Consider the following 24,810-nt stretch of genomic DNA (forward strand, 5'->3'; position numbering starts at 1 on the left):
GGAGGGCGCCCGAGCGGCCGCTTCGGGGGTGCCGCTGCTGTACCCCGCAAGGCTAGTAGTGCCTGTGTACATTAGATAAGGGCGTCGGGCGTACCAGTACCGGCGCTCTGCGGCACATGGCCTCGTCTGCGGTCGCGTTACCCTTGTCGGACGCCGTCAGCTGCCGCGGCGCTCCCCAAAAGCTGCTTTGGGGATGGTTACGGACACTTCTGGGTCTTCCTGCCTTTCGTTCGGCTCCAAAGGAGGGGAAAAGATAGCCTAGGTGCCGTGCTTGTATAGCCAACGCTTCTGCAGACGGAAAAACACATCACATACACAGCACAGCAAACAGCAACATTTAAGTAGTACAAGTTCTGCTCAGATTCAGTTTTATTTTTAGTGTTTTCATACTACAGCCTTAAAACATCTTCCATACAGTGTCATCTAGAAAGTTTCCAGCATACAGCATGGAGGGGCCTGGTGCTTCCCATAGTTTCTGAATTGCATGGGAAAGGATTTCTCTTTAGGAAGACGGAGGTGGAGGTTTTGGAATTGAAAAGACGCATTTCAATCTTCATGAGGTGGACAGTCTGCGCACCACTTCCTGATGACAGCTGAAGACCGAAGTTCTGCCTTTTCACCCCCATCGCCCAGTGTCCAAGAGCACAGCACATTTTGTCCTCGTCCCTCTTCTGTTTTGTCACAGGATGTCTGATCTGCATTGACCAAGAGAAACTCAAGTCCAGCAAGAAGCTCTAGGGTAAAATCTGGTCTTTGAGTTGACAGACTTGTTTAATTGCTTTGAGAATTAGGATCTGTACCCAAAACTACCACCAAAGCCAAGTGGAAACTTAAGCACAGCTTGGAATTAGAGAAAAACCACCCTAAGTAACCCTATTTTCCAAAACCCACATTCCTCAGTTATTCTGAGAATTACAAACATACCAGAAAAAGGCAACTAGCCTGATGTTCCTCTTACATCAAAGATGCAAATAAAAAGGTTTCAATTCATAAAATGTTTTAAACACAACACAGAAAAGTGAGCGTAAGTCTAATAAAGGATTTCATGTTATCCTTAAGAAGATAACAGTAACAGAAAAAATACCTGTTTAAAAAAAAAAAAGCAGCTAATTCTGCAAAAAACAATGATAGCATATAAATGTAAACAAGTTTTATTGTAGGACTGAGGTTTGTTAATTTACAGGATTCCTCAGTAGCAACCCTTGTCCCAAGCAAATAAAGCCAGGACACAACATGGGTGGTGTGACACCACAAAGACTTTAGATTAAGGAGTATACCTATGGGGTATTAAAAAAAAAAAAAAAGTAAAAGAAAAAAACCCCACTTGAATATAGTCAGTGTGATTTTTTTAATCATGACTTAGAGCTCTTATTTACTAAAAAGATAATTTCTCAGAAAAGGTTATTTAGAAACATCGTGCATTTTCTAGCTGAATCAGCCATTCTTCAGTTGAATTCTGGAACTGCCTGTCACTCTCCATCAAGGAGAGGAGGAGGGAACAGGCCAATGCAATTTTCCTTGGAGTTCAAAAAATCTTCACATCAGAGAAGAAAGAAAACAAAGAATCCTTGTCAAGATTTTTGTCAAAAATGGAACACAAAAGTGGGAGAAGGTATACCGAAATCCCAATGCATCTTTAAAAGCGATATAGGTATTTATGTGAGCGCCTCACAACCCCAGGGGTGTACTGGGACCCTCCACTGTGTTAAGACCACGTAGCAGCCACAATCCTTCTAACAGCATACAGATTATTACAATGGTATCTTATTTCAGTTCACAAGCATTTTGATTTAAGCCCTTAATATAACAGTAATACAAGGAGTTCCTGACACCCAGATTTGAAAGAGAATTACCATAGCCTTTGCGTGCAAGTCTCAAACTATGTTTTCATGTGGTCACTGAATTGTCTGACAAAATGCCTCTCACAGAAACAAGGAACTTATGAAAATAATACAGAAATTAAATTAGAGTGAATTGATTTACATGCATGCTATTTTTCCTGGAAGGCACAAAAGTTAACAGTTTGAATTTATTTGGAAATTAGACCAAAAAAACCCAAAAAACCCCACCACTCAAGTAAAAGCTTCTTCAAACAGAAAGGCTCACCACGTTTCAGCCCTTGTGGAAAAACTTCAAGTTCTTTAATCTGCTGTGACTGTCAGAGTTTTAAGTTTTTGCCAATTACCTTAATGTTATAGATCTTAACAGTATGTCCAGCGCAAACTGTATTTAGATAGTTTGCTCAATTTGTCTGTGCCAGAAAGGAACAATTATATTATTTCCAGTTACCGCTACCACTGCCTGAATTTGCAACAGTAAATGTAAGGCTAGACATTTCCATCCAGTCCTCTGGGAATGCTTTTACTGAAAATTACTTACTAAGGAAGCAGAACTTGAGTTTATGTTCATTTTTGGTTGGTTGTTTTATGTTAATATCCCACAAGATATGCATTTCATTTATAATACTTCAACTACAAATGGATTTTAAATTAATGTGTTCTCTGACACAGTTCTCATTTTGTGATTTTACTGTACTCTGATTTTTTTTTTTTTATTTTATTTTCTCTCAAAATACAAATGTAAAACCAAGGCAAGTAGTACTGGTTAAAGTTATTCTTGTCCCTCCAAGACGACAATCTTTAAAAAGAACATACTGTGCAAAAAAGTACCTTCAACATACACCACAAACCCCAAATAGTTTAGTTAAACTATTAACTATAATGTGGTATACAGCCATCTTCTGAATGTCAAGGCATGATGTATAAAAAGTACTTCACAACAAATGCTTATTTAAATCTTGCCACTTGTTTCTTTTCATAGAGATCAAAAATAAAACCACATAGCAATAACTCCTCATCTACACAGTTGGGGATTCAACATTTTGCAAGCTGCAGAGAGGCCAAAGCAGCAGCAGCAAATGCCACCGGTCCTACTGCTTCTGAACAGGGCAGGGAGCACACAGCCCTCTTTACTCAACACCATAGACCGACTTAAATTCAGCACCTATTTTGGTATAAAAATCTCAACTCAAGAGACAGATTCTGTTGTGTTAGGTGTCAGACAGGGAGACAAACAAAGCAGCAATCCATACTTTCAAAGGATTGCAGTTTTTCATTGAAGCACAGACAGATGATGCCTTAGGGACCAGGAAAAGCAAACGAATTCAGTTTCAGATACCTGTTTTGATACCAGTCTTATCTGTGTGATTACATGAACTGATGAAGATCACTTGAAGATCATCTATTTAGCATCTATTTACTTATGCTGCACACTGGCTAGATCAGTCCTGTTTCTGCCACCCTCAAAGTATCTTCAAGATCTGGCTTTGCCTTTGTAGGCTGTCAAGGATCTTTGTCTTTGTTTCAAGCTTACCCTAAACCTATTTAAATAAACCAGTGCCAAATGAACTCCCAAAACATTTACTTTGCACCACATCATCACTTCTGCTGCTGCCTTAATTTTCCTTAACTGTATCAGAACAACTTTTACAGCACCAATCTCACAGCTTAGCTCTTCTGTACTTAAAAATCTTGTCTGGCTTTAGGCCCCGATATGACACCTTTAAATCACTGACAACTTGCCTTGTCTTCCATAGACAACAAGTCTTCAAAAGTCTTCCATGCTTGTCCTGTTAACTTGCATCTTGTCTCTGACAAGGCACAACGTGCTCTCTAAATTAACACACAGAATTATTACCTCTCATTCAGTCACAAGCCCTCCATTAGACGCCAAGAGCAAGTTACGCTAAACTGGTAGCTAGGCAGGTGATAGAGTAAGGTTTTCTCATTCAGAGAAATAAAAATAGAGACATCAAAATATGCAGTTGGCTAATTATTGTTAGGTAACTATAATATCACAGAAACCCCAAAGGAAGATGAGGGCTCCATTTTGCTACGGGCCACTGGCAAGGGCAGTAGACTTTGGCAAAGATCTTACAACACTGGATGTTAGGCAATCACATATAAAAGGGTCATTAATATTAGTGATGAGGTTAACAAAACAACAAAAACACCTCCCAAGAGCTACAGCTTACCCCTCTATCAACGCAAACACATCTGGTACGCTGGAGACAGAGCCACCAGCTTGTTTGTGTTTCATGCCCCCAGCCAAACAGGCCCACTAAAGTACTCTGGGTCTCCTCAGATGAAACAAAGGTGAAGGGATTACTTTAGTTTTTGTATATTAAGAGTTTTAGGACAAACTCACAAGAAACCAAAATGCTGCTGCATGTCCTCATTTCTCTTTCAGCTATTAGCTAGAAATGACACGTGTACCAGAAGACGGAAACAAATATTTTAAGCACTAAAAATCATAATACTTTTGCAAGCAATATGGTTCATACTATGCACCTAGATTATGACACTTTTTTTGTTTTAAGACATTGAACTCATTAGTGCATAGCAAAAAAAAAAAAAATCCATGCATTCCTACTGCTGGAATAGTTTAAGATCTAAATGACAGCCTGTTTTATCACTTGAAGGAAAAAAACAGAGTCTGATAGATTATGTCAAGAAAACCAAGTTTTCTAGTGGATGTCCTATCTTCTATATATTTATCTGTAATCTTTAGATTCATATTTGAATACGAAACGTTTCTTCTCATTAATAACCTAAAAACAACAACAAAAAACCCCCACCATACTTCATTATTCTGCTAAGCCCCAGCAACCAGATTCTGATCGCTACACTTGGTGTAAAATGCAAAGTTTTACATCACTTGGGACACTTGGGACAGAGTTAATCCCACAAAACAGAGCAGGCTCTTGACTGAATGACCAAAGAGCAGCTTTGGGGAGAAAGACCTAAGAGTCCTGGTGGACAGTAAGTTGAAGAGAAGTCAGCAGTACACCCTTGCAGTGATGATGGCTAACAAATAACAGGCTGCGCTAGCAGGAGCATGGCCAACAGGTCAAGAAAACTGATTACTTCCCTCTACTCAGCAATGATGAGATCACATCTGGAGTACTGTCCCCACTTTTGGGCCCCCTAGTACAAGACACAGTAGGACAGGTCAAGCAGAAGGCCACCAAGATGGTTAGAGGGCTAGCGCACACGATGCACAAGGACGGGCTGAGGAAGTTGGGTTTATTTGGCCTGGAGAAGAAGGGAATATAATTGTTGTTTTCAAGTACCAAATGGGGGTTATAAGAGGAGATGAAGCCAAACTCCTCTTGGTGGTGTGCAGTCAAAGGCCAAGGGGCACATTCTGCAGCAGGGGGAAGGCCTAATAGGTACAAGGGGAAAAAGAAGAAAAAGTTGTTTGCAGTGAGGGCAGTCAAGCACTGGAAAAAGCTGTCCAGAGTTGTGGGATTTCCATTCTTGGAGATGCTCAAGGCCTTGCACAACCTATCTCACTCCAAAGTACATCCTGCTTTGAGCAGGTGACTGGACTAAGAGACCTCCAGAGATCCTTTCCAAACTGTATCATCCTGCAATTCAGTGTAGCACCCAGAAAATAAGAGCAGAACTTTCTGTGTGAAAGCCCTTTTAAGTGCTCCAAACAAGTATTAATGCCTTTTATCAGGCTAGTATTATACTAGCCTCAGTTTACAGCAAGTATAACTAACACTGGGATTAAAATCCACACACTGTGCAGTCTTACGCCACAATCCACCTAACTACTCTTTCCTCAGCTGTTAACACTCCAGCCCTCTAAGCTGCCTGCCCCTGCCAAATCCCAGCATAACCTTTCAGCCACTCCATGCTCCTCAGGACTTCTCCAGGCCAGGCTCAGTGGCCCTTCATCCCTCCCGATCCCACACGCTCACTCACTCATTTGATTAGCAGGCATCGCATCGCATCACATCACACATTTCATCCAACTCCTGTAAAGTAATAGCAATAACAGGACTTCCAGGCAGTATAGCTGCTTAAACTCATTTTACACTTTCTCTTGCATTTGCCAAAATACCGTATGTCAGGATTTCATAAAGTCAAGTCATTTGCAAGTTATCCAGTCAGTTCCTGAGCCTGCCTTCCAATCCAAGAGACTGAAATCTAACAAACCAAGCAAACTGGGTCGTTGTAGTTCCATGCCTAACAAACACCATGGGCAAAATTTTTCCAAAAACTAGATGCTTGTGCTAAGGCAGCATATCAAGAGAAGCGTAGGGGAAAGTCCCATTTCAAAAATCAGCATAACAAAATGCTTTTGTGCTTGGTTTTGGGGTTTTTTTCCTTAAAAAAATGTGTATGAGAGGATCTCATTCACAGAAATAAAACCAAAGCTTTTGATATATGGAAGTTCTCATATAATCCTCATGAATCAGCGACATGTTTTGAAAACAGTTTCTGTATTTTACAGCTTAAAAATCTCTTATCACAAATCTTTGAAAAAAGACACTTTAAGCAATCATAAAGTTACTTTAGGTAATACCTCAGTATAAAAAAAATACTTACTAGTTTTACTACTTCCCTGACTTCAAATTCATCCTGATGTAGAATTACAAGGAAGAAAGTAAATCAGGAGATTTGATTTTCAGAAATACCAATCAAAATAAAATAAAAACAGGGAGCTGCATATAAGCGTAAAGATCCTCTTACACTGATTTCCACAGCAAAAAGCTATCATACTGAATTTATCATAAATTAATCTGAAACAGTTTTCGATAAACCTCATGAAGTAACACATCCAAGTGCTGACAGTAATCTACACACTTGTCACACACTTCTCTTGGGAAGGTTGCCGTAAGTGCCTGTGCAATTCTAGAAACAGGTAAGAGCAAATATGAACATTCTTCCACTGCTCAATTCCCTGAAAAATATATTGAGCTTCTAAAATTTTTTTCTTGATCTGGCACATAGCTGAGAATATTCGCTGAATTACTTTTTCATGCATTTATAGTTTTCTGCCAGGATACGTGAGGATTTCTAGACAATGACAGTTGTGCTACATACAGATGTTGGGGCCGCAAGAGCACATTCTTATCACTGCTAACACTTAATCTCAAAGTATTCTATGCTTTTTTACACTGATGTGACTTTCATATTGCATCAGCCCAGAAGTATAAAAATACTGAATTTTAAAATGCAGTATTAACATGAAAGCAAAACTGCTCCGCTCAATAGATTTCAGAAGTTCAAAATGGTTATATTTTTGGAAAACATTATGCAATAAGGGAAACCTTAGTTTAAAGTTCCTCGATGTTTCAAGTTGGGGTTTTCCCTAGTGTCTCCTGATATGCAATGAATCTTCTCAAATTCATCTTCACATTGTCAAGAACACACAGTTGATCTGTACTATATTGTCCTTTGCCTTCTTTTCGCATCTGGAAAACCAAAAAATACATACTTCATTAACAGAGAAGTTTCTCCTACATCAGATCACCTGAAGTTCATAGTAATTGTATATATGTCTTCTATCAAGGCATGCTACCCATGCCTTTTGAGAACTCCAACAGGTTCACGTGTGTACATGCATAGCTAGCAATCATTTCTGCAAGTCAATTTACTATAATACATCTCTACCTAAAACTAGACTACTGTTGTCATGCTAGTTCACTCATAAAGCTGAAACATACACTTATTTTCTGAAGCTTTTTATATGAAAGACCTTGCACATCTAACTAACCAAACAACTGTAGCACTTGTCAGGTGTGTATTTTGTGTGTAGAGCGCTTAGCTTTAAGACTGTGAAAGTCACTCCTCGGGCTTCATCTGACTAAGGAAACAATGTACTGAAGGTCATTCACTATTTAAGACAAGGATGTACTTAAAATTACAGTTTAGAATTTTGGCCTTGTGATTCTTCAAAGTACAGAATGAATGATCTATTTTAATTAACCAACAACAGAACAAAACCTCCACCTGCAATGACAACAAGTTAAAAACAAAAGATGTCAATGTAGCTTCAGAAGGGACTTCTCTCCCACCAATTTAGCTGTTCTCCTCCAGAGACATCTGCAGGATTTTTTTTTTTTTTTTTTTTTTACAAGGGTTTCATAACAATACAGTGATTTGGACGTCAATAATGCTGATGGTGTAATGCAGATGTTGCAATGCAGATGCTGCACTGCTACCTTGACAGTTCCATGAACTGCAAGGTAAGTGTATTTGCTTTCCTCTAAAGCAGAGTATCAGGAATTCAATTATTTGCTTTCTTTTTTTTGTGATCATCTTATAAAGCCATACATTCCTGCTTAATTATCTCTTCTAGCAGCCCAAATCTCAAAGCTTTAGCCTACATTGTCTGTTGAGACCCTGAGCTGGCTGCATTTGATGCCTACCCTCATTTTGAACACTGGCTGAAATTCTTTCAGTGCTGGAAGCAACTTGATCTGTACTGCTGCCTTTTCTGCTTCTTTACCATCTGCAAATACATCAAAAAGTGCATCCAAGGCTTCCCCTGCTACCACAAGAGAAGATTCCTTCATAGCAACTTCAAGAAGAAATTTTCCAATCATCTGAAATGAGAGAAAAATTGATTTTTCCAGCAGTGCTTAAGAAAATTGAAAGAAGTATCAAAACTGTTTTAAGCTCTTTACTTTTTCACCTTTAGTGTTTCAGCTGTATCTTGTCCTTTTGCCAGCACGCTGCCAGAAATTCCAAGGATGCTTACTACGTTCACTCTAACACTGGCATTGCTGCTGTGAATACCAGCTTCACATAAAGCCAATAGCTGCTCAGGAGTCATACACTGTTTAGCAAGGGGAAAAAAAAGGAAGAAAATAGACATATTTACATTTGCATGGAAATTTTCAAATTTTCTGTAAAATTGCTTTTACAGAACACAGGCAAATTTATAACAGAGAAACAGAGTCCTGTATTATGAAAATTACATGAATTCTGGAAATATAATCAGCAAGAAAACAGTTAAGACTTTCCCTTTCAACTTCTGAAAGTGTTTCTTACAGAACATAACCAAGGCTGTCATGAAGCTGAAAGAAAAAGTTCTGAGCCCAAAAGGAATCTCACAAATTTATCTAACTCAATACCCATTTCCAACTCATTACAATTTATAGTATAGAAGCTCATTTTTCAGTTTAAAGCCAGAAAGGGCCAGCAGACCATCTAATATTACATCTTTTATAACAATTATGCTTCATTCCTATATTTAGCTCACTAACTCACGTCCAACCAAGATTCTAGAAAGACAACTAGCTTCAACTACATGACATCAGGAAATAAAGAATCCACATTTCTAGGTGCTAATTTACTAAATGCTTGTCATTATATCCATCTCCTACTACCTGTGGTTTATTGCTGTTTTGCAGTACCTTTCATCTGTTTACATGTTAAAGAGGAGATGTATTAAAAAAGTAGTCCTGTAAGGTCCATGAAAAATACAAAGAGTGAATGCTATTAAATCTTTCTTCCAGTGTTCACAGGTGCTGAAATTTAGCACTTCATTTAAATGTTTTTGTTTTCAAAAACTTTCCAGCACAATCTCACATAAATTCAAACCTACCAGAGCATTTGAGTTTGAAAGCTTTTACCTGGGAGATGTTCTTTGATGCCATTGTTTGTAGGAGAGCCCTCAAAGCACTGGTTATGGCTTCCAGGAATTCTGTGTCTGTAGGGAGTTCTGTCAAAGAATTGAAACCAGAGCCCAAAGTTAAACAGGAAGATGAAGGATACGAGAAGCAAAGAAATAAAAATTCCTTAATCCTTTAATTGTTCCTCCAGGTACTACCACAAACAGGAAGAGCTAGATTTTCAGAGACTGGTCTTTGTAGGTTGTAACCATAGTGATTTGTTTGAATTCAGTATTAATTGCATCTGGAGGTTAGACCACAGTTAGTCCTCATTTTCAGGCAGATCCCTGGTTAAGACACTCGTGTGACCTAATGTATGGTACAAACCACGGCCGTCAGATGAGAAGCTTGAAAACTGGTATCACATCAAGGCCACAATACAGGAACTGAGAAAACTACAGAAGCTGACTGTGTACTTTAACTCCTTTCTTCTGTCTTCTAAGCAGGCTTTTTTGACACCCAGAACACTGGACTCTTTCCAATTCATCTAAAAAGCATTTTTTCTGGTGGTTTAATAACCTTTCATAAATGTATGACTCAAACATTGTATTATTCTTATTTAACTACAAATTCATCAATAGCAGCCATCATCTTCAATGCGTGTTCTGCATTTCTTGAAGCTTTTTCTTTTCGTCTTATGTGTTCTTATTTTCTGAACCACTCCTGATTACTTCATGCATATGTTCTCCTTCCCTCTGTAAGCAACTAGATCTTTATGCCTCTTTTTCACCCTGTAAACCACAGAATTCCTTCTAACCACATGTTGGTATGTTATCAACTCTCTCTGACAGTTTCTGTTACATAGCATTTCAAGATTAAAGAAACATGATGTTAATAAAAATGGACCTGGGCCATTAATTTGTTAGCACCCTCCGTCTTCAGCTAGCCACTTCTCCAGTTTCATGTAAGAACTGACTACTGTGAAGCATAACAGTTACTGTAATAATAGTAATAGACTCTAGAATCTTACAAGTCCTGCTCTTCAGGCACGAGACAAATATTTTCTGTGAACTTCCTTGCATATGTCTTCATATTTTTCATTTCCTGCATTTTAGGTTTTCAAAAGCTCTACACTCTCAGGAATAATGTTCCCATAGACCGATCACGTGCTTTTAATGACTTTGGGGAAAAAAGTGTGTTTTGCAGGCAGCTGCATTTTCAAGTGTTACTGCAGCATCACACTATACACTACAGCCAGTAAGAACTACATGCACCACAATTATGGCTACAAATGAAGGCACTTGAAGGAAGCGAAGAAAACTGAGCTTCTCAAGCTTCTGGGAGACAAGAAATGACAAAGCCACGCATATGCTAGACTTCAGCTGACCTGTCTCAGGAAAAATGTCTTCTGACAATTTTGAGAATTAGCAGGCTTTTCCAGCCTCTAAGAATACCTGTTATTTTTTGAAAAGCCATCATCCCTGACCTTAAAACAAGAAGAGATTATCAGAATACTATGAATGAAGCAGTCCGTCAGGGAACCAGATCATCAGCTTGGAACCAGTTAGGGTTTTGGGGTTTGTTTTCCCTTTTTTTCTAAATCTTAGTTCAGCTTCTCTGTAGTGTCAGTAACAGAGAGATCGTAGTGTAAATGGTCGAACAGTATAGTGGAATGATGCTGATCTGATGTATAAGATGACAGGAGGCACCTGGAAATGCTAACTGCTGTGTATCTGCACTAGACCATCCAATAATACTGCTACTAGCAGTAGGGAAGGAAAAAAAAAAAATATCACAGTATCTCTATGAAATTATGTGCCTTCGAGGAACTACAGTTGATACACTCCAGTGTTTACGAGGATGTTATCTGATATTCTAAAATAGTATTTTTAGAAAAATGAAATTTTTTGCCGCCTTCATTGAAATTGAACCACCACCATAACAGTAAGCTAAGCAGCTTTAACATCAGTCATAAAAACTTTGCACAATTCCTTATTACAAATATATTTTCAACAAAGTTATGCAATCATATGCATAAAGCATGTCCTGGAGACAAGGCAGCTGCTCTCTTTCCTACTGTAATAAGCATGTACATTCTGGAGGTTTTTGCAACAACCAACTTTGCCATCATTTCATAAAATTCCTAGAAAAAAAATATGTGAAGACTGTGCTAGATACCCATTTTTTCACGTCTATTAAGGCTAGTTAGCACATTTAAAAAGAAAATGTCCCATCTTCTTCATGGCTTGTCTGATTGATTAAAAACTGCTATTATCACAAATATGATGAAGCAAACAGTTCCGGTCTCACAGCAAGGCAGGATTTATCCACTAACTTACGTGACTTTCTGCATGCACACACAGACTTAAAGCATATTCTTGCATTGGGAGCATACTTGCTCAAAATGCAATTTGGATTAACACATTGTATCGGGATACACTGTTTCATCAGCACATTTCCAACATTCAGTATCCTTATTTTGAAAGGCCAAAGGGATAAAATTAGTAATAAAATGGCATTAAAACTTCACAATGTACATGGCTACCTTATATCTGTATGAAATCGGTCAGCAAGCCCCCTTTACTAAACATCTTACCGGTTTTAGAAAAGACTAGCTGTGAGAGATGCTGTGCAAGGGACTGAAGTGCTGAAGCTCCTCCAAGACAATCCATGTCTGACACTAATAAAATGCTATGAAGACATGTTAAAGCTCTACACTGCACTGCATTCAGTCTGAAACAAACAAAAAAATGCACTTAGCAGATCTCTTTGAAAACAGATGTCAAAATACAAAGAATCTTGAATTAAATAAGGCTGTGATCTGGTGTGCCGTTTATACAAACATTTGGATGTCTTTATTAAAAAAATCACGTATTGGTTCTGCCATTGTCCAGATCTTAAAAGTAACCCAAAGATGGACAGTCCTTCTAAGAGTTCTAAAACAACTGAATAGACATGAAAAATAGTAAGAGAGACAATTAAATTCCTACTTTTTAATTAATGGTTTCCAAGACGGATTGTGCATACAGATGTCTAGAGCAACACTGTTCGGAAAAGCAGTTTTTTCAAGAATCTGGGGAGGGGAAAAAGAAAGGTTTAGCAATAAAGCTTTTTTTTTTTTTTTTAAAGTGTGTTTGGGCAGAAGACTGAAATTTTAGCTTAATGTCAAATAGATACTTCAAACTATGTATTTCAAAGCTTCCCAGGTAGCAAGTGTCTCACCTGATAACAATGCCAGAATCTTCCTCAATCACGCAGATGGTACAATTATACACTGGGTTTAGCATAGCATATTTTAAGTATCCAACTGTACTGAACAAAAGGCCACTTTCTAGGTCTCTGCTATTCTTTTTTACTTAGATATTTCTTCTTACAGATTCCACTACAGGATTTTCAGATAGCTACAAGTCTAAAAGACCTTGCCATGAAACATAAGAACTACTCGCTATTAAGTACAAAAAGCCTTGAATGTTGTCACCTTGCATCTTGATGTCTTGGGTCAGATTTCTACAATGCTGCTGAACTAGCCTAGTAACAGATTCAAATTACAAACTTCATCTTTACAACCCCAAATAAGAATGAGCAAAACAGCTCTGAAACAAGAACCTCTGAATACTCGTCAGTGTCAAATATTGTACTTCAGACACTATGTATAAAACTGGGGGAAGGAAGAATCTGTGCTTTTTCAATCTGCTGCCATTTTTCTTGCTGTTCACATACGTTACTTCCACCTCACTTAGCCAATATGGAAATCTGGCAGTCATGCTTTTAATCGAAGTTTCCTTTCTTTTTGCAGGTAATCTTTTTTTATGTCCAAATCAAGGAATAATAATACATTTTTGAAAAGCCAAATTAAAAATAATTTTTAAAAAGGCACCAAATTTCTGAAACACATGAACCTTCTATTTCCACTTACATGAAAACATTATTTAGGTCAAGACAGCTCATGTGATGATGCTCCACCTCTAGGCGAAAAAAAGTGAAACTAAACCGATTTAAAAAACATACTCCTTTTCTCCAGATGGATTGGGATAAGTTGTTTGCCTAACCTGGGATACAAATCAGGCACAAGGGAAAAACCGTACCACATGTTGGAAATAAATAAAAGACACTACCTTCTTTGGAATGAGGTTGTTCAGAAACGCTGAGTTAACCTCATCAGAGAGGCACAGGGGTGACATTAGCAGCCCACTCCCCTCATTGTACGAGTTTTCCATAAACAAGTCGCTTTCATCACTGCTGGAGAGTTCTTCCCATTCATCATCAGAGGGATCTGAGAACAGAAGACAGACTTGTAAACATAACAGCATTCATGCAATAGGTATCCTACTTCTCAATTTTCAGGCCCCTCACTACAAGAAGGACATTGAGGTGCTGGAGCGTGTCCAGAGAAGGGCAACGAAGCTGGTGAGGGGGCCGGAGCAAAAGTCTTATGGGGAGCAGCTGAGTGAACTGGGGTGGTTTAGTCTGGAGAAGAGGAGGCTGAGAGGAGACCTTATCGCTCTCTACAACTACCTGAAAGGGGGTTGTGGTGACGAGGGTGCTGGTCTCTTCTCCCAAGTAACCAGCAATAGGACGAGAGGAAATGGCCTCAAGTTGTGCCAGGGGAGGTTTAGATTGGATATTAGGAAAAATTTCTTCACTGAGAGGGCGGTCAGGCATTGGAACAGGCTGCCCAGGGAGGTGGTGGAGTCGCCATCTCTGGAAGTGTTCAAAAAACGTGTGGATGTGGCACTTCAGGACATGGTTTAGGGAACATGGTGGCGCTGGATTAATGGTTAGACTTGATGATCTTGAAGGTCCTTTCCAACCTTAGTGATTCTGTGATTCAATTATACCTGGCTCCAGCTCTTGGTTTAGGAGTCTTTAAGCTCTTGGGCTCCAATGAAGTCCACACAAACCAAGTGCCATTAAGCCACAGTTCTAAATGTTGCACTACTATTGTTTAAATTGTTTTATTTTTAAAAAATTATTTATTTTATATTCACTCAGGCAACACGTATTCTTATGAGAGATTCTTCATACACGAGTACTTCATTCTCTGATATTAACTATGGTTCACTTAAAGATATCAACAAAGGTATAGAAGAAACATTTCATAAAGCATTTACTGAGATTTTAACTTGGATTGTACCATTTTACTTTTTGAGGTAGATTCAAGCATGCAAATACGCCAGTTTAACCTGTTTACTAACTACAATCAGTTTAAGGCAACTGTTTCCTCTGGCAATACTGAAGCCACAGACAGATGTCCTCTAACTGGGAAGTAACTGGGCTGGATGAAGATGCTACTGTCTCCACAGCAAATCCAGTTGAAAGAAATTATCAACAGCAAAAGAAGCCAACACAAGCCAGATCAGCTCTGTTAGCCATTTCTGGCAATGTACTTTAAGTAAATTAAACTAGGTTTATAGTTATAAACCTGAACTAGGTTTATACTTACATGATTTACTCTACTAACAGATCTGTAAGGGCAGACATGGCAAGAGGGGTTGAGTACTGTACAATGGGCACAGGTACTGTAAAGTGAATAATCTGTCCATAGCTTAAGGTAGACTTGGCCTGACAAGCACAAGCTAAGTCCATCATTTATGTTTAAACTGATACATCTACACTCACAGGGTTTACATTGATTTATCTAAAGTTGTTTTAAACCTGGTTACATTTTAACTGCTGTGACACTGGTGTTTACGCAAGTCCTAGCTTGGACTGATCCTCCTCACTGACAGGTAAAAGCTCTGCCGGCGTACATAGGTCAGGATATTTAACTACTGTGGCAAAAAATACCATATTCACCCTCAAGTTTTGTCTGACAACACATTCACTTGCGATCCAGGTACCGTAGTAACAACAGCAACAGCCATGCACTTTTTCTGTGGCAAAAGGTAAATCATTCATTGAAAATACAACAATAAAGGTCTTAAATGGACACATTTCACCTGCACTGTGCAGCAGCTCAAGAATTTATCTGAACATGATGACTACTGTTTATCAGATGCAAAGTAACTCATCAGCTGTGGCAACTTGATCACACAGACACCTTCTTTTGGTTATGGTAATATCCAATTAATTCTACAGCCATAATATGCTGGTGTTAGTAGCCTTTGCTTAAGAAAACTGTTGTCTTTTATGCCTTACTAACCCACAGTAGCAACAAGCATGAAAACAAAAGCAGACATCCCCCCCTTCAGTCAGCCTCTTGCCTCTTCTAAAAAAATTCCATCTGCATCTTTACAGAGCAAAGCAAATAAAAAAATCTCCTTTCAAAATTAAATAACTATATGAGCTGACCATGCAATTCAGCAACAACGAAGACAACAGTGATCATATGTTCACAGAGAGTGCCCAGGGCAGAGCAGGAACCAGACTCTGGAACATTAGTCCATAACTAAGATCAGGTTTCTTGTAACGTTCTTTGGAAATACAGAAGTATTTCCTATGGCAAGCCCATCTTAACTAGCGCTGGTAACCTATGAACTACAGACTGGACAGTGATGCTGGAGTCTCCTGGCTTCCCTCCCACGTCCCCATTAAAGGGAGAGCACTCTGCTTCTTCCAAATGCCGGCCAGGGCTCAGTAAAACATGTCTCTTGCCAGCATGGTTATTTCCCTCAGTACTGTAGCAAGCTGAGTGTTTCTATGAACTCAGCTAATGGCTAAAGCTATTTTAGTCCTCAAATAACTTGAAAATTAAATGAACAGCTGCCTCTGGATTCCTCTTAATTTCTACACACTGTCTGCCCATGAATGGGTAAAGTACTGTAGTGAAATACAACACAATCAACCTTACATTACACTGAGTGAATGGCAGAATATGCAGCTTATCCACAAGAGATTTTCCAATTAAAGGGGAGAGCTTATGAATTACAGCTCATTAGATGAGAAATGCAGTTATGAAAGGAGCTTCATATACTAGATGCAGCATTTCCTTGTGCTGTAAGAGAAAAAAAAAATCACTATTGGGAATATCTGAGTATTACTGCAGATTTTATTACAACTGGAAAGATTTACTTAGAAAGTTATCTTTACACAATTACTTTTGCATCAGGCTCATGAGCTGTACTAGCAATTAGAACTTCCAGGTTTTGGAGGGAGTTTTTTGGGTTTTGGGGGGTTGGTTTGTTTTAAACAGGATTTGAGAATCATTTGTTTTCCTGAAGATTTGGAGAAAAGCTATCAAAACAGAGTATCAGCGTTCACAGAAGATACAGAATATCTATTTCCTACTCCCCCCAGAGTAACAGCCTTTCTTTCTCCTCAAAAAAAGCTCATGAAGATGGAGCTCTGAACAGCCTAAATCTGTGTTGCTGACAGATTTGCATTGAAAATCTGTCTCTCCTCCTACTGTTGTAACACTTGTAATATCAAAACTAAATCAAAACTAGAAGATTTATCTGCTTTTAAAAAATTGATGCCCCAGTCCTGCAATAGGATTCACACCCATGCTGTTTCAGATGAGCACTCACACCATGCTTTAACTGAACAATGAATTTGCTGTCATACTTTTTAGGAAGTATCTCTTCAGGCCAAGTGTTTTTTTCATTGCTCTTAAATGTTGGTATGTGTAGTATCATGCAAAAAATACGTAAGTGATAGAAACTATTTAAATGAGAAAAACACATTTACATTAGTGATAGATATTACCCAATCTGCCCCCTAGATGAGGGTATCGGGGACAACAGGTCTATGTGCATTCACCCTTAAAAGCTAAGATCACCAAACAGCAAACTAAACATGACCCATTCCAGAAACACAATACACCACAACACTTGCAATGAAAGAGATTCCTACAAACCTTCACTGCAGCACATATTAACAATGATTTCCAGAGCAGTCTGCTGAGCCATCAGTAAAGCTGTCACTTCTTTCAGTTCCAACTTATCAGACTAAAAAAGAAAAGTATGAACCAAATTTAATTTTGTAAAACAACATTTTGGCACAATTTAAAGTACTCAGGCTGTCAGTTAAAAATATAATCCAGCCATTTCCTCTTCTCATCTGTCCCCATAAAAAAGAATTTAAAAAAAGCTAACAAAACAAAACCAAGATGCAAACAAAACCCATCATCTTTCTGCTGGATGCTTGAGACCAAATTTTACCTGTAAGAAATGCCACCTGCACTAAAGTATAACAAACAAAAACAGGATTACCTAGCTGGCTAAAGCCCTACCGAAAACATTTATTTGTTACTCAGTTCCTGTACGCAATAGTGAACACACTCGGTAACCTCTGTGTCATCTCCACTCACACCTAAATGGTTACAACCATTAAAAGTCTCACTCGCCATATGCAGAGATCAGAACTTCCTGCGCTAGCTACAAGCGTCAGATAAGCCTAGACCTTCCACTAGAGGAAAAACACAGAAACGCACTTTCTGATGTGCTGTGCAATTTGCCCACATTTCAACAAGTTGAGCTGAAATTCTCCATGCTCATCTTTGAAGTTTTAGCTAAAACAGTCAAGCCACTTGGGAGTTAGGATTAGTAACGCTAGTAGGTAGCTACTATGGCTAATGCTCAGTCAAGATCAGTCTGATGCTCAACCAAATGCACTAAGCTCTCCGAGAGCCCGCCAACCACACTTACTGGAAGTAAGTCTGAAATGTCATTTTCTCTCCTGACTTTTCCTTTTGGCATTTCTTCCATGTCATCATCTTCAGTCAAGACACAGTTGTCTATAACATCACTCATGTTTTCCCCAGTTTCTGCCTCTGCAGTAAGTTTTAACCTGTTTTTTTCAGCTTCATTCATACGAATAATTGTTTCACCAGCATCTACTGCTAATGATTCTGAAAAAATCTTCAGGATTGCATTAACCATGCTTCCCAGGCTGCCTGGTGGAATGGTATCCTTGATATTCCAGATAGTGCCTAAACATGAGATAGTTGAAATACAAAAATCTGTTAAAATACTCAGCTCCCAGCTCTGTAATAGCCATATATTTTGTAAGGACACAGCCTCCATTAGTTAAAAATATTCAGTGCTTAGATTTCAGTATGAATCTTCAAGTCTTTTCTCTATAGACTTTTATTTTCTTCTGTTTAGCATTTCATATACTAATCTGTATTAACTAAGTTATGCCCACATCTTAAACTTAAGTAAATGTCAACATGTAAGAATACACAGAATATTTATGCGGAGCCATCTTGGTGACACTTTTTACCTGCAATAACAAATCCACACAAGAGAACAATTTTCTAAGGATTCTCAAATTTAACTAATTTGTTACACTTCAATATCAAAAATTACCATGGTGGAGCAGTTGAGGTGGAAAGAAGAATGCAAGGTAGAGAATCTGAGATAAAATCCTACGCCTGTTAAGATCAAAACAAGTCACTATCATTGACTCATTTCACTGTTGAAAACCAAATGAACAGTTAAAATGGGTTATCACACTAAGCAGGTACTGAATTCAGAATCAAGCATTTAAGACAGTTTTAAAACTAGTTGCAAATACTTGGTCACTTCAAAACACAATCCCCAGAGGCACAAATAACCTCGTGAACCATCTATACAGGCTTTGACGATAAGATCAGATATCCGGACTATAGCAGACAAGACTATGCCTTCTGTCCTCCCCACTCTCCTTTACCTGCCATGCTCTCCATCACAAAGCAACGAACGCCCTCGAGCATCGTACCTGCTATCAGTGTTCTCAGAAGGATATGCTTCATTGTGCTCTCAGGACACAACATCACGGTTTCCAATACTTGTTGTGCAGAAGCATTGAATGAAGAAAGAAGATCTGGATTATCTTCTGTCACTGCCTGCAAGCAGTTTGCTGCAGCAGACAACAACAAAGATAATTAACAAACACAATAGTAGCTTTCACTCTCCTAGTGAGAAAGCATTATCTTCCTGAAAGCTGGAGTAATGAAACACAGTCACAGGAAAAAAAATTTCATGCAGCATCATGTTGTAATGGTATGACACTGTCCTTCACAAACTGTGTTTTAGATTAAAAGACATTCTCTAACAAACCTGTATATAAATATAAACAGGTGAGGACAGCACCACATCAAACACGGGACTAGCCGTATTAACTTCTGCTACTCAAGACTCAATTTCTCCATTGTATACTGACTAGGGAAAACGCCAAAAAAACATTGCGAGCACATAAACCGGTAAGACCATTGTAAGACTACAATAACAATACTACTAATAAAAACACATCGAAAGCGATAGGAGTTGTTTGGGGTTTTTTTTAGATGGACTATGTCCTTTGCTCTACAAATTAAACCCTTCATTACTAAACCCAGAAAACAAAAGTGAAAACACAGCCTCCATCTAAAGCTTTTCCACAAAAATTTTTCCACAAAATTTTTCCTCCCATGTAACCACCAATAAGCTATTCTTCCCTGGGCTGAAAACAAGCACAACAGATGTCAACTTCCAAATGATGTGCTTTTCAAAAAGGAACTCAAAGTCTGATATTCAGTGTAAAGTTTAAGTAACTCTAGGGCAGGTGCATTATGCAATGGATGTGACATCAGTGTTACGTTCATATAGTAAAGAAAAAAAAAAATCTTTAAATCCTTAACTTCTCTTATTACCACTTACCTACTGAAATAGCCAGATCCACGTTTGTGGAAAACTTCTTCATGTAATGTAAGACAGCTTCCAGACATCCTTCTTTATTGAATATGTATACTGCAGTATTGTTGCATTCACTAATGCATAAAAAAAGATTAATAAATTTTTTTCCTGGGAAAAGCATTACTGTAACAACATTTTAAGTAACATGTACTCACTCCCATTTTAAAAACCTACCTAAGAATTACACATTAGTCAAAGAGCTATCCTTCGTTACTGAGATTATGGTCATAACCTTATGGTAACTCTACGTAAAATAGAGAAAGAGAGGCTGCAATACCGTGGACACCTCTGAGGAAAGCTGGATTCTGCCAGCTGCTTCCTCACACACAGTATTCAGGAGTTTATTTGGGAGCCTAAGTACAGTCTCACGCAGACAGAGCCAGCCAGAGCGTGAAAGGCAGCTTATAACTGCAGGTTACAAGCCAGCCCAGGGCTTTCTGTGGCCGTGGAAGACCTCATCCACAAACCCACTGACAACAGAGCGGGCTGTTGCCTCTCGCATCAAAATAGTAGCTTACTCCAGAAAATGACCGCTTTTAATATTCAGAAATACATGTTAAATCAATGCTAAATGTGGCATTTAATTATGTAATGGGGGATTTCTGTTTCTTCAAGCTTTCACAGTTATTCCTATTTTTAAACTAATATATTGATACAAGACAAATTCAAAATAAAAAAGCATGGGACCTAACTAGCTACAAGGGTCTTCAAAAATTTACTTTTGAAAATATTATGTCTTAGCATCATACCAGCCCCAATTTTATCAATACCAAACTTAGCAATGAAGTCAGCAGTTCACGGTCACTGCCACAAAGTTCAAAATACAGAAGTGATTTATAGCACACTTGACGATTATAGTTCCTGTTCCAAAGCATTTATGTCTATAAAAGCCATAAAATAAATTAATGCAAAACATTGTTGAGTTGGGGTTATAAAGGGTCACATATTCTGTGTAAGGTGCTGAGCAAGCAGTTTCTGTACTGTTCTAGATTCCAATCCCTAAAAAACAATTTACAAATAAGGCCTCAAGCCAGCAGCCATAATGTACAGACAGACATAGAGGCAGCTCCACTGAAATACTGTACAGTACAAAACAAAACTCTGCATGGACCAAAGTGTATAATGACATGGAGCTGTTACGAAACAAAGATAAATAACACATAATTCAAGGAGAACTTTCAGAACAGGTTTGTATCACTTCCACGTTTATAGCCATCTCTGTATTAACAGTGTTGCCATTTCTCTTGCTTCACCCGGTGTTTCCAATGTAAGCTACCAATTGAACAATTCACATTCTTTCTCACATAATTAAGTAGATTTGTACCAGTGCCTGAGACACTAAGGGACAGTTTGCCCAAACATTTAAGATTAACTTTCAGGATGACCTGCAGAATGAGGAAGTAGTACAAAAACTCCTCATATTCCCAGAGCACCGGAGTCCATTGATCAGAATTTAACTTTCTCCATATCCCATACCACAATAAGGATTTGCAGGAACTACATGCAAGACCCCACAACCCAAACTGTACAGGAGACTATGACAGAACACGTTCAGAAAACAAGATCAGAACAACCAATACGAAAAAAATTGTCACTCTCCTAAAACTAATGGCCGACTGTGCACTTTTAGAATCCTTCACTTACAAAAGCAATGGTAGAAGATAAGCTTGTATTTCAGATCAGATGAGGGCTTGCCATTTATTTAGCAAGGCACATGTAGGAGCAACACAATGAGAAATCAGAATCAGCAACTGAACACATCTTCCCATCCAAGGACAAGTAATTTCTTTTCTACCTCAATTACCATGCTCTTTTTAAGGAACAATTTAATTTAACTCTTCTAAAAGGAGAGGGTTTACACAGCACTTACCATACATTCCACAGCAAATTAATAGCCTCATTGGCTATATCTTCAATGTAATTTTTGTTCATCTCTCTGCATTTCTTTGGAGAGAGCTGGTTAGCATCTAGGCCAGTGCTACACTACAACCAAACAAGAGAAACAGGGTTGGGAAATAAACAAGCCAAGAGAAAAGCAAAAACTTAAAACATTAGCAGCAGAGTGAATGGAGAAATTTCTCATGAAGTGTTTATTACCAGAAAACCTGACTAGTTTCCCATTCTCTATTAAAACTAGGCCACAATGGAATTGAATCATTGATAATTTTTTTACCTTGTAGACAGAGACTCTTACAGTATTGCTTTGTATTCAGTAGTCTTCAGAAGCATTTTTTACTAACGAAATGCTTAGCAATTTTGGAACCTGAAATGCTGTTTCTTGCTAATACAGTCTGTATGCAATTTTCAACAGTTCTTTCTAATCACAAAGATTAATTCAGCTAGTATCTTGCTGTGATTTACAATAACGGTATTACCCATATTTTAAAATGGGGAAGAAACATACAGAAAATGATGGTATTGCTCAAGGCTGCTCATACAAAGACAGCAGGTGACAGAATTCAATGCAATTTCCAAACTGCACTGCAACACCTGGACCAAACAAAGAATAGGTATTCAGTACAGATGATTCTATAATAGCAGTAACTACCCAACTGTAAATCTAAGCTTTCATTTAGACAAAATTGTTTTACCAAAAAAACCTCACTAGAATAATGGTGCAACATAAATGTTGGATCTGGATCTTGACTAACATTCCAGATCAAAAATCTCCAGACTGTTTATGCAAAAGTCATCCTAGGCAGCAAACCTCACCAAGGGCCCAAGTTAGCAGGTCAGGAGGCAGATGCAAGTGATCTGAAATCCCTGGAATCATTTTTGTACTATTAAACCTACTGGAACATCGTTTTAAAAGATCTTTCAAATATCTTATCTTGATAATAGCTACAAAAATTGAACCATTTTTAAAATGGGATAATTCAATGGCTAGATCAGTTTTAAAATTAGAATAAAAATAAATATACCTCTTTCAGAAGTGCGACAAGGGGTGTCATGATGTCTTTTGTCACCATGTCATCACAGACCTCAAATCCTCCGCAAGCACTCAGATTTCTGGGAAAGCAACATAAATGCTTTGGATCAGATACAATACCTTCCAGGAATGTTTAAAAAAACAAACATGTATTCAGTATTCTTCTCTAAAGGTTATGGTACTTTCTGTTTTAAAAAATCAATGTGCTTAATAAGTTAGCCTTCTACCTTCCTAACATAAAAGAATAACCTCGGTGTTAGGAAAAAAAAATATTTTCACTTATTTGTCTAACATAACTAGAAAGCTTATCTGTACTAAAACACGACTTTTGTCAGGTATTACTCAGTGTAAGATAAAACATGAATGTTAACAAGTATTAGCACATTTTTGTACAAATAAAGCAAGCTGTAGGTCTGACCACAGAATATCAACTCCAAATGATGCTGTTCAGTATTTACAAGTCTCCCAAAAAGCCAGCTATGTGCACCCTCTAACTAACCCACCACTCCTACAGTGTTATCAAGACACAAAATGCCATGCTAACAGCATTCAAGTTCTCTATATTTCCTCATACCACTGGGGGTTTTTTTCCCCCTAATGTAAGAGTGGAAAGCAGCGCGTTCCACTGGCAGTAGATAAAAACAGTAGTAACCAACTTAAACCCTGCTCCTGATTAACGTCTCATGTCAGCCTACTAGAGAAACAAAAGCCCCTCTCTTAGCGACTTCGACTGATGTACGCATGCTAACTCATAACAGAGTTGAAGCAAGAGCGGCTGGCATTCAAGTTCATGGCTGTTAACAGCAAATCCCCTCTCTTTTCTTTCCTGTGCCAGTACCTTATTCTAACTCTGAATTACTTACCGGAGAGCACCTGCAGCTGTCTCGCGAACAGCTAAACTGTGATCCATCAACAACGGTCCTAAACACCGGACGACGTCTCTCTGCAGAAACGCTGGGATTACATGCTTTTGCTGCAACAGCTTGGAAATACTGGCACAGGCATACTCTCTCACTTCAGCGCTGGGATGCTGCAGCTGCGAGACACAGAGCAGATTGGGGGCGGGGGGGAAGGTAGCTGGACATTTTTATTGAGTGAAAAGATTGATCTGCCTTTTGATTTGCAGGCTAGCACTGTAGCTCCTGTTTTGCTGCTCCTGAATGGAATCAAGAGCTTTAAACTTCCATGGAAGTTTACAAATCTTTACATGGGTTATGTGTGTTGACAAGAGAGCCATAGTTCAGACACATATTTGACACTAGCTGGCACTGGTGAGACCTTGTATCTACTTTTGATTACCATGTTTTTAAAAAAATGGACGAAAGTAGGGAAAAAACACCATCAAGGAAGAATAACAGACGTAACATGCCACTATAAAGAAAAACTGAAGAATCGAAAGACAAAAAACCACACTAGCCATTAGACTAAAAACATGTGCTTACAGACAAGGAGCACGCGTTCTCTGTGTCCACAAGACAACATTGACTTGCACTGTAACAGACATTTAGGTGAGACGCAAGAACTGCAAACCATGAAAACAATAAAACAGCAGAAATGCCTATCCTGGAAGGTCGTAGAGAAGGTTCCACTCTGCTGAAGAACGGCGTGGAAAAGAGTGGTACATCAGATCCTGCCTCACTGAAACTGATAGAGGTCTCTCAGTTCACACTCACCTGTGCATTTATGGGGTTTTTTTCCCCTCTTTTTTTTTAAAAAAAGACTAAGTAGGTTAGTCCAGAAGGACAACCAAGCAGTGATTTGTTCAATGAGGTGACATGGACAAAGGAGATTTGTTTGCTGAAAGGAAAACAGATTGTTACTTCTGAGTCTAAAGTCAAATGCGCAGGAGGAGGTTTAAACTAGTTTTCACCTGT

General features: G+C 38.5%; 1 protein-coding gene across 1 annotated transcript; it reads right to left on the reverse strand.

Annotated features, from left to right (window-relative positions):
- Positions 1–6,376: 6,376 nt before the first annotated feature.
- On the reverse strand, positions 6,377–23,970 carry HEATR3 (HEAT repeat containing 3). Its single transcript, XM_010284316.1, has 14 exons — positions 23,800–23,970; positions 22,929–23,016; positions 21,878–21,990; positions 19,972–20,081; positions 19,052–19,192; positions 17,998–18,281; positions 17,208–17,298; positions 13,528–13,685; positions 12,403–12,485; positions 12,009–12,145; positions 9,434–9,522; positions 8,491–8,634; positions 8,225–8,401; positions 6,377–7,267 (listed from the first exon to the last, which is right to left on the reverse strand). Exons 1-14 carry the CDS (start codon positions 23,844–23,846, stop codon positions 7,148–7,150), a joined length of 1,782 nt encoding a protein of 593 aa, XP_010282618.1. The 5' UTR covers positions 23,847–23,970; the 3' UTR covers positions 6,377–7,147.
- Positions 23,971–24,810: the final 840 nt, after the last annotated feature.

This window comes from Phaethon lepturus, unplaced genomic scaffold (genome assembly GCF_000687285.1).
Source record: "Phaethon lepturus isolate BGI_N335 unplaced genomic scaffold, ASM68728v1 scaffold45993, whole genome shotgun sequence".
In the NCBI taxonomy this organism is placed as follows: Eukaryota; Metazoa; Chordata; class Aves; order Phaethontiformes; family Phaethontidae; genus Phaethon; species Phaethon lepturus.

Coding starts and splice junctions, on each gene's coding strand:
- HEATR3 (XM_010284316.1), bottom strand. CDS start 23,846: ATGGATCACAGTTTAGCTGTTCGCGAGACAGCTGCAGGTGCTCTCCG. Junction 9,523..12,008: donor GCTAGTCTTTTCTAAAACCG/GTAAGATGTTTA, acceptor ATTCTTTGACAG/AACTCCCTACAGACACAGAA. Junction 8,635..9,433: donor CATCAAAGAACATCTCCCAG/GTAAAAGCTTTC, acceptor CTTGCTAAACAG/TGTATGACTCCTGAGCAGCT.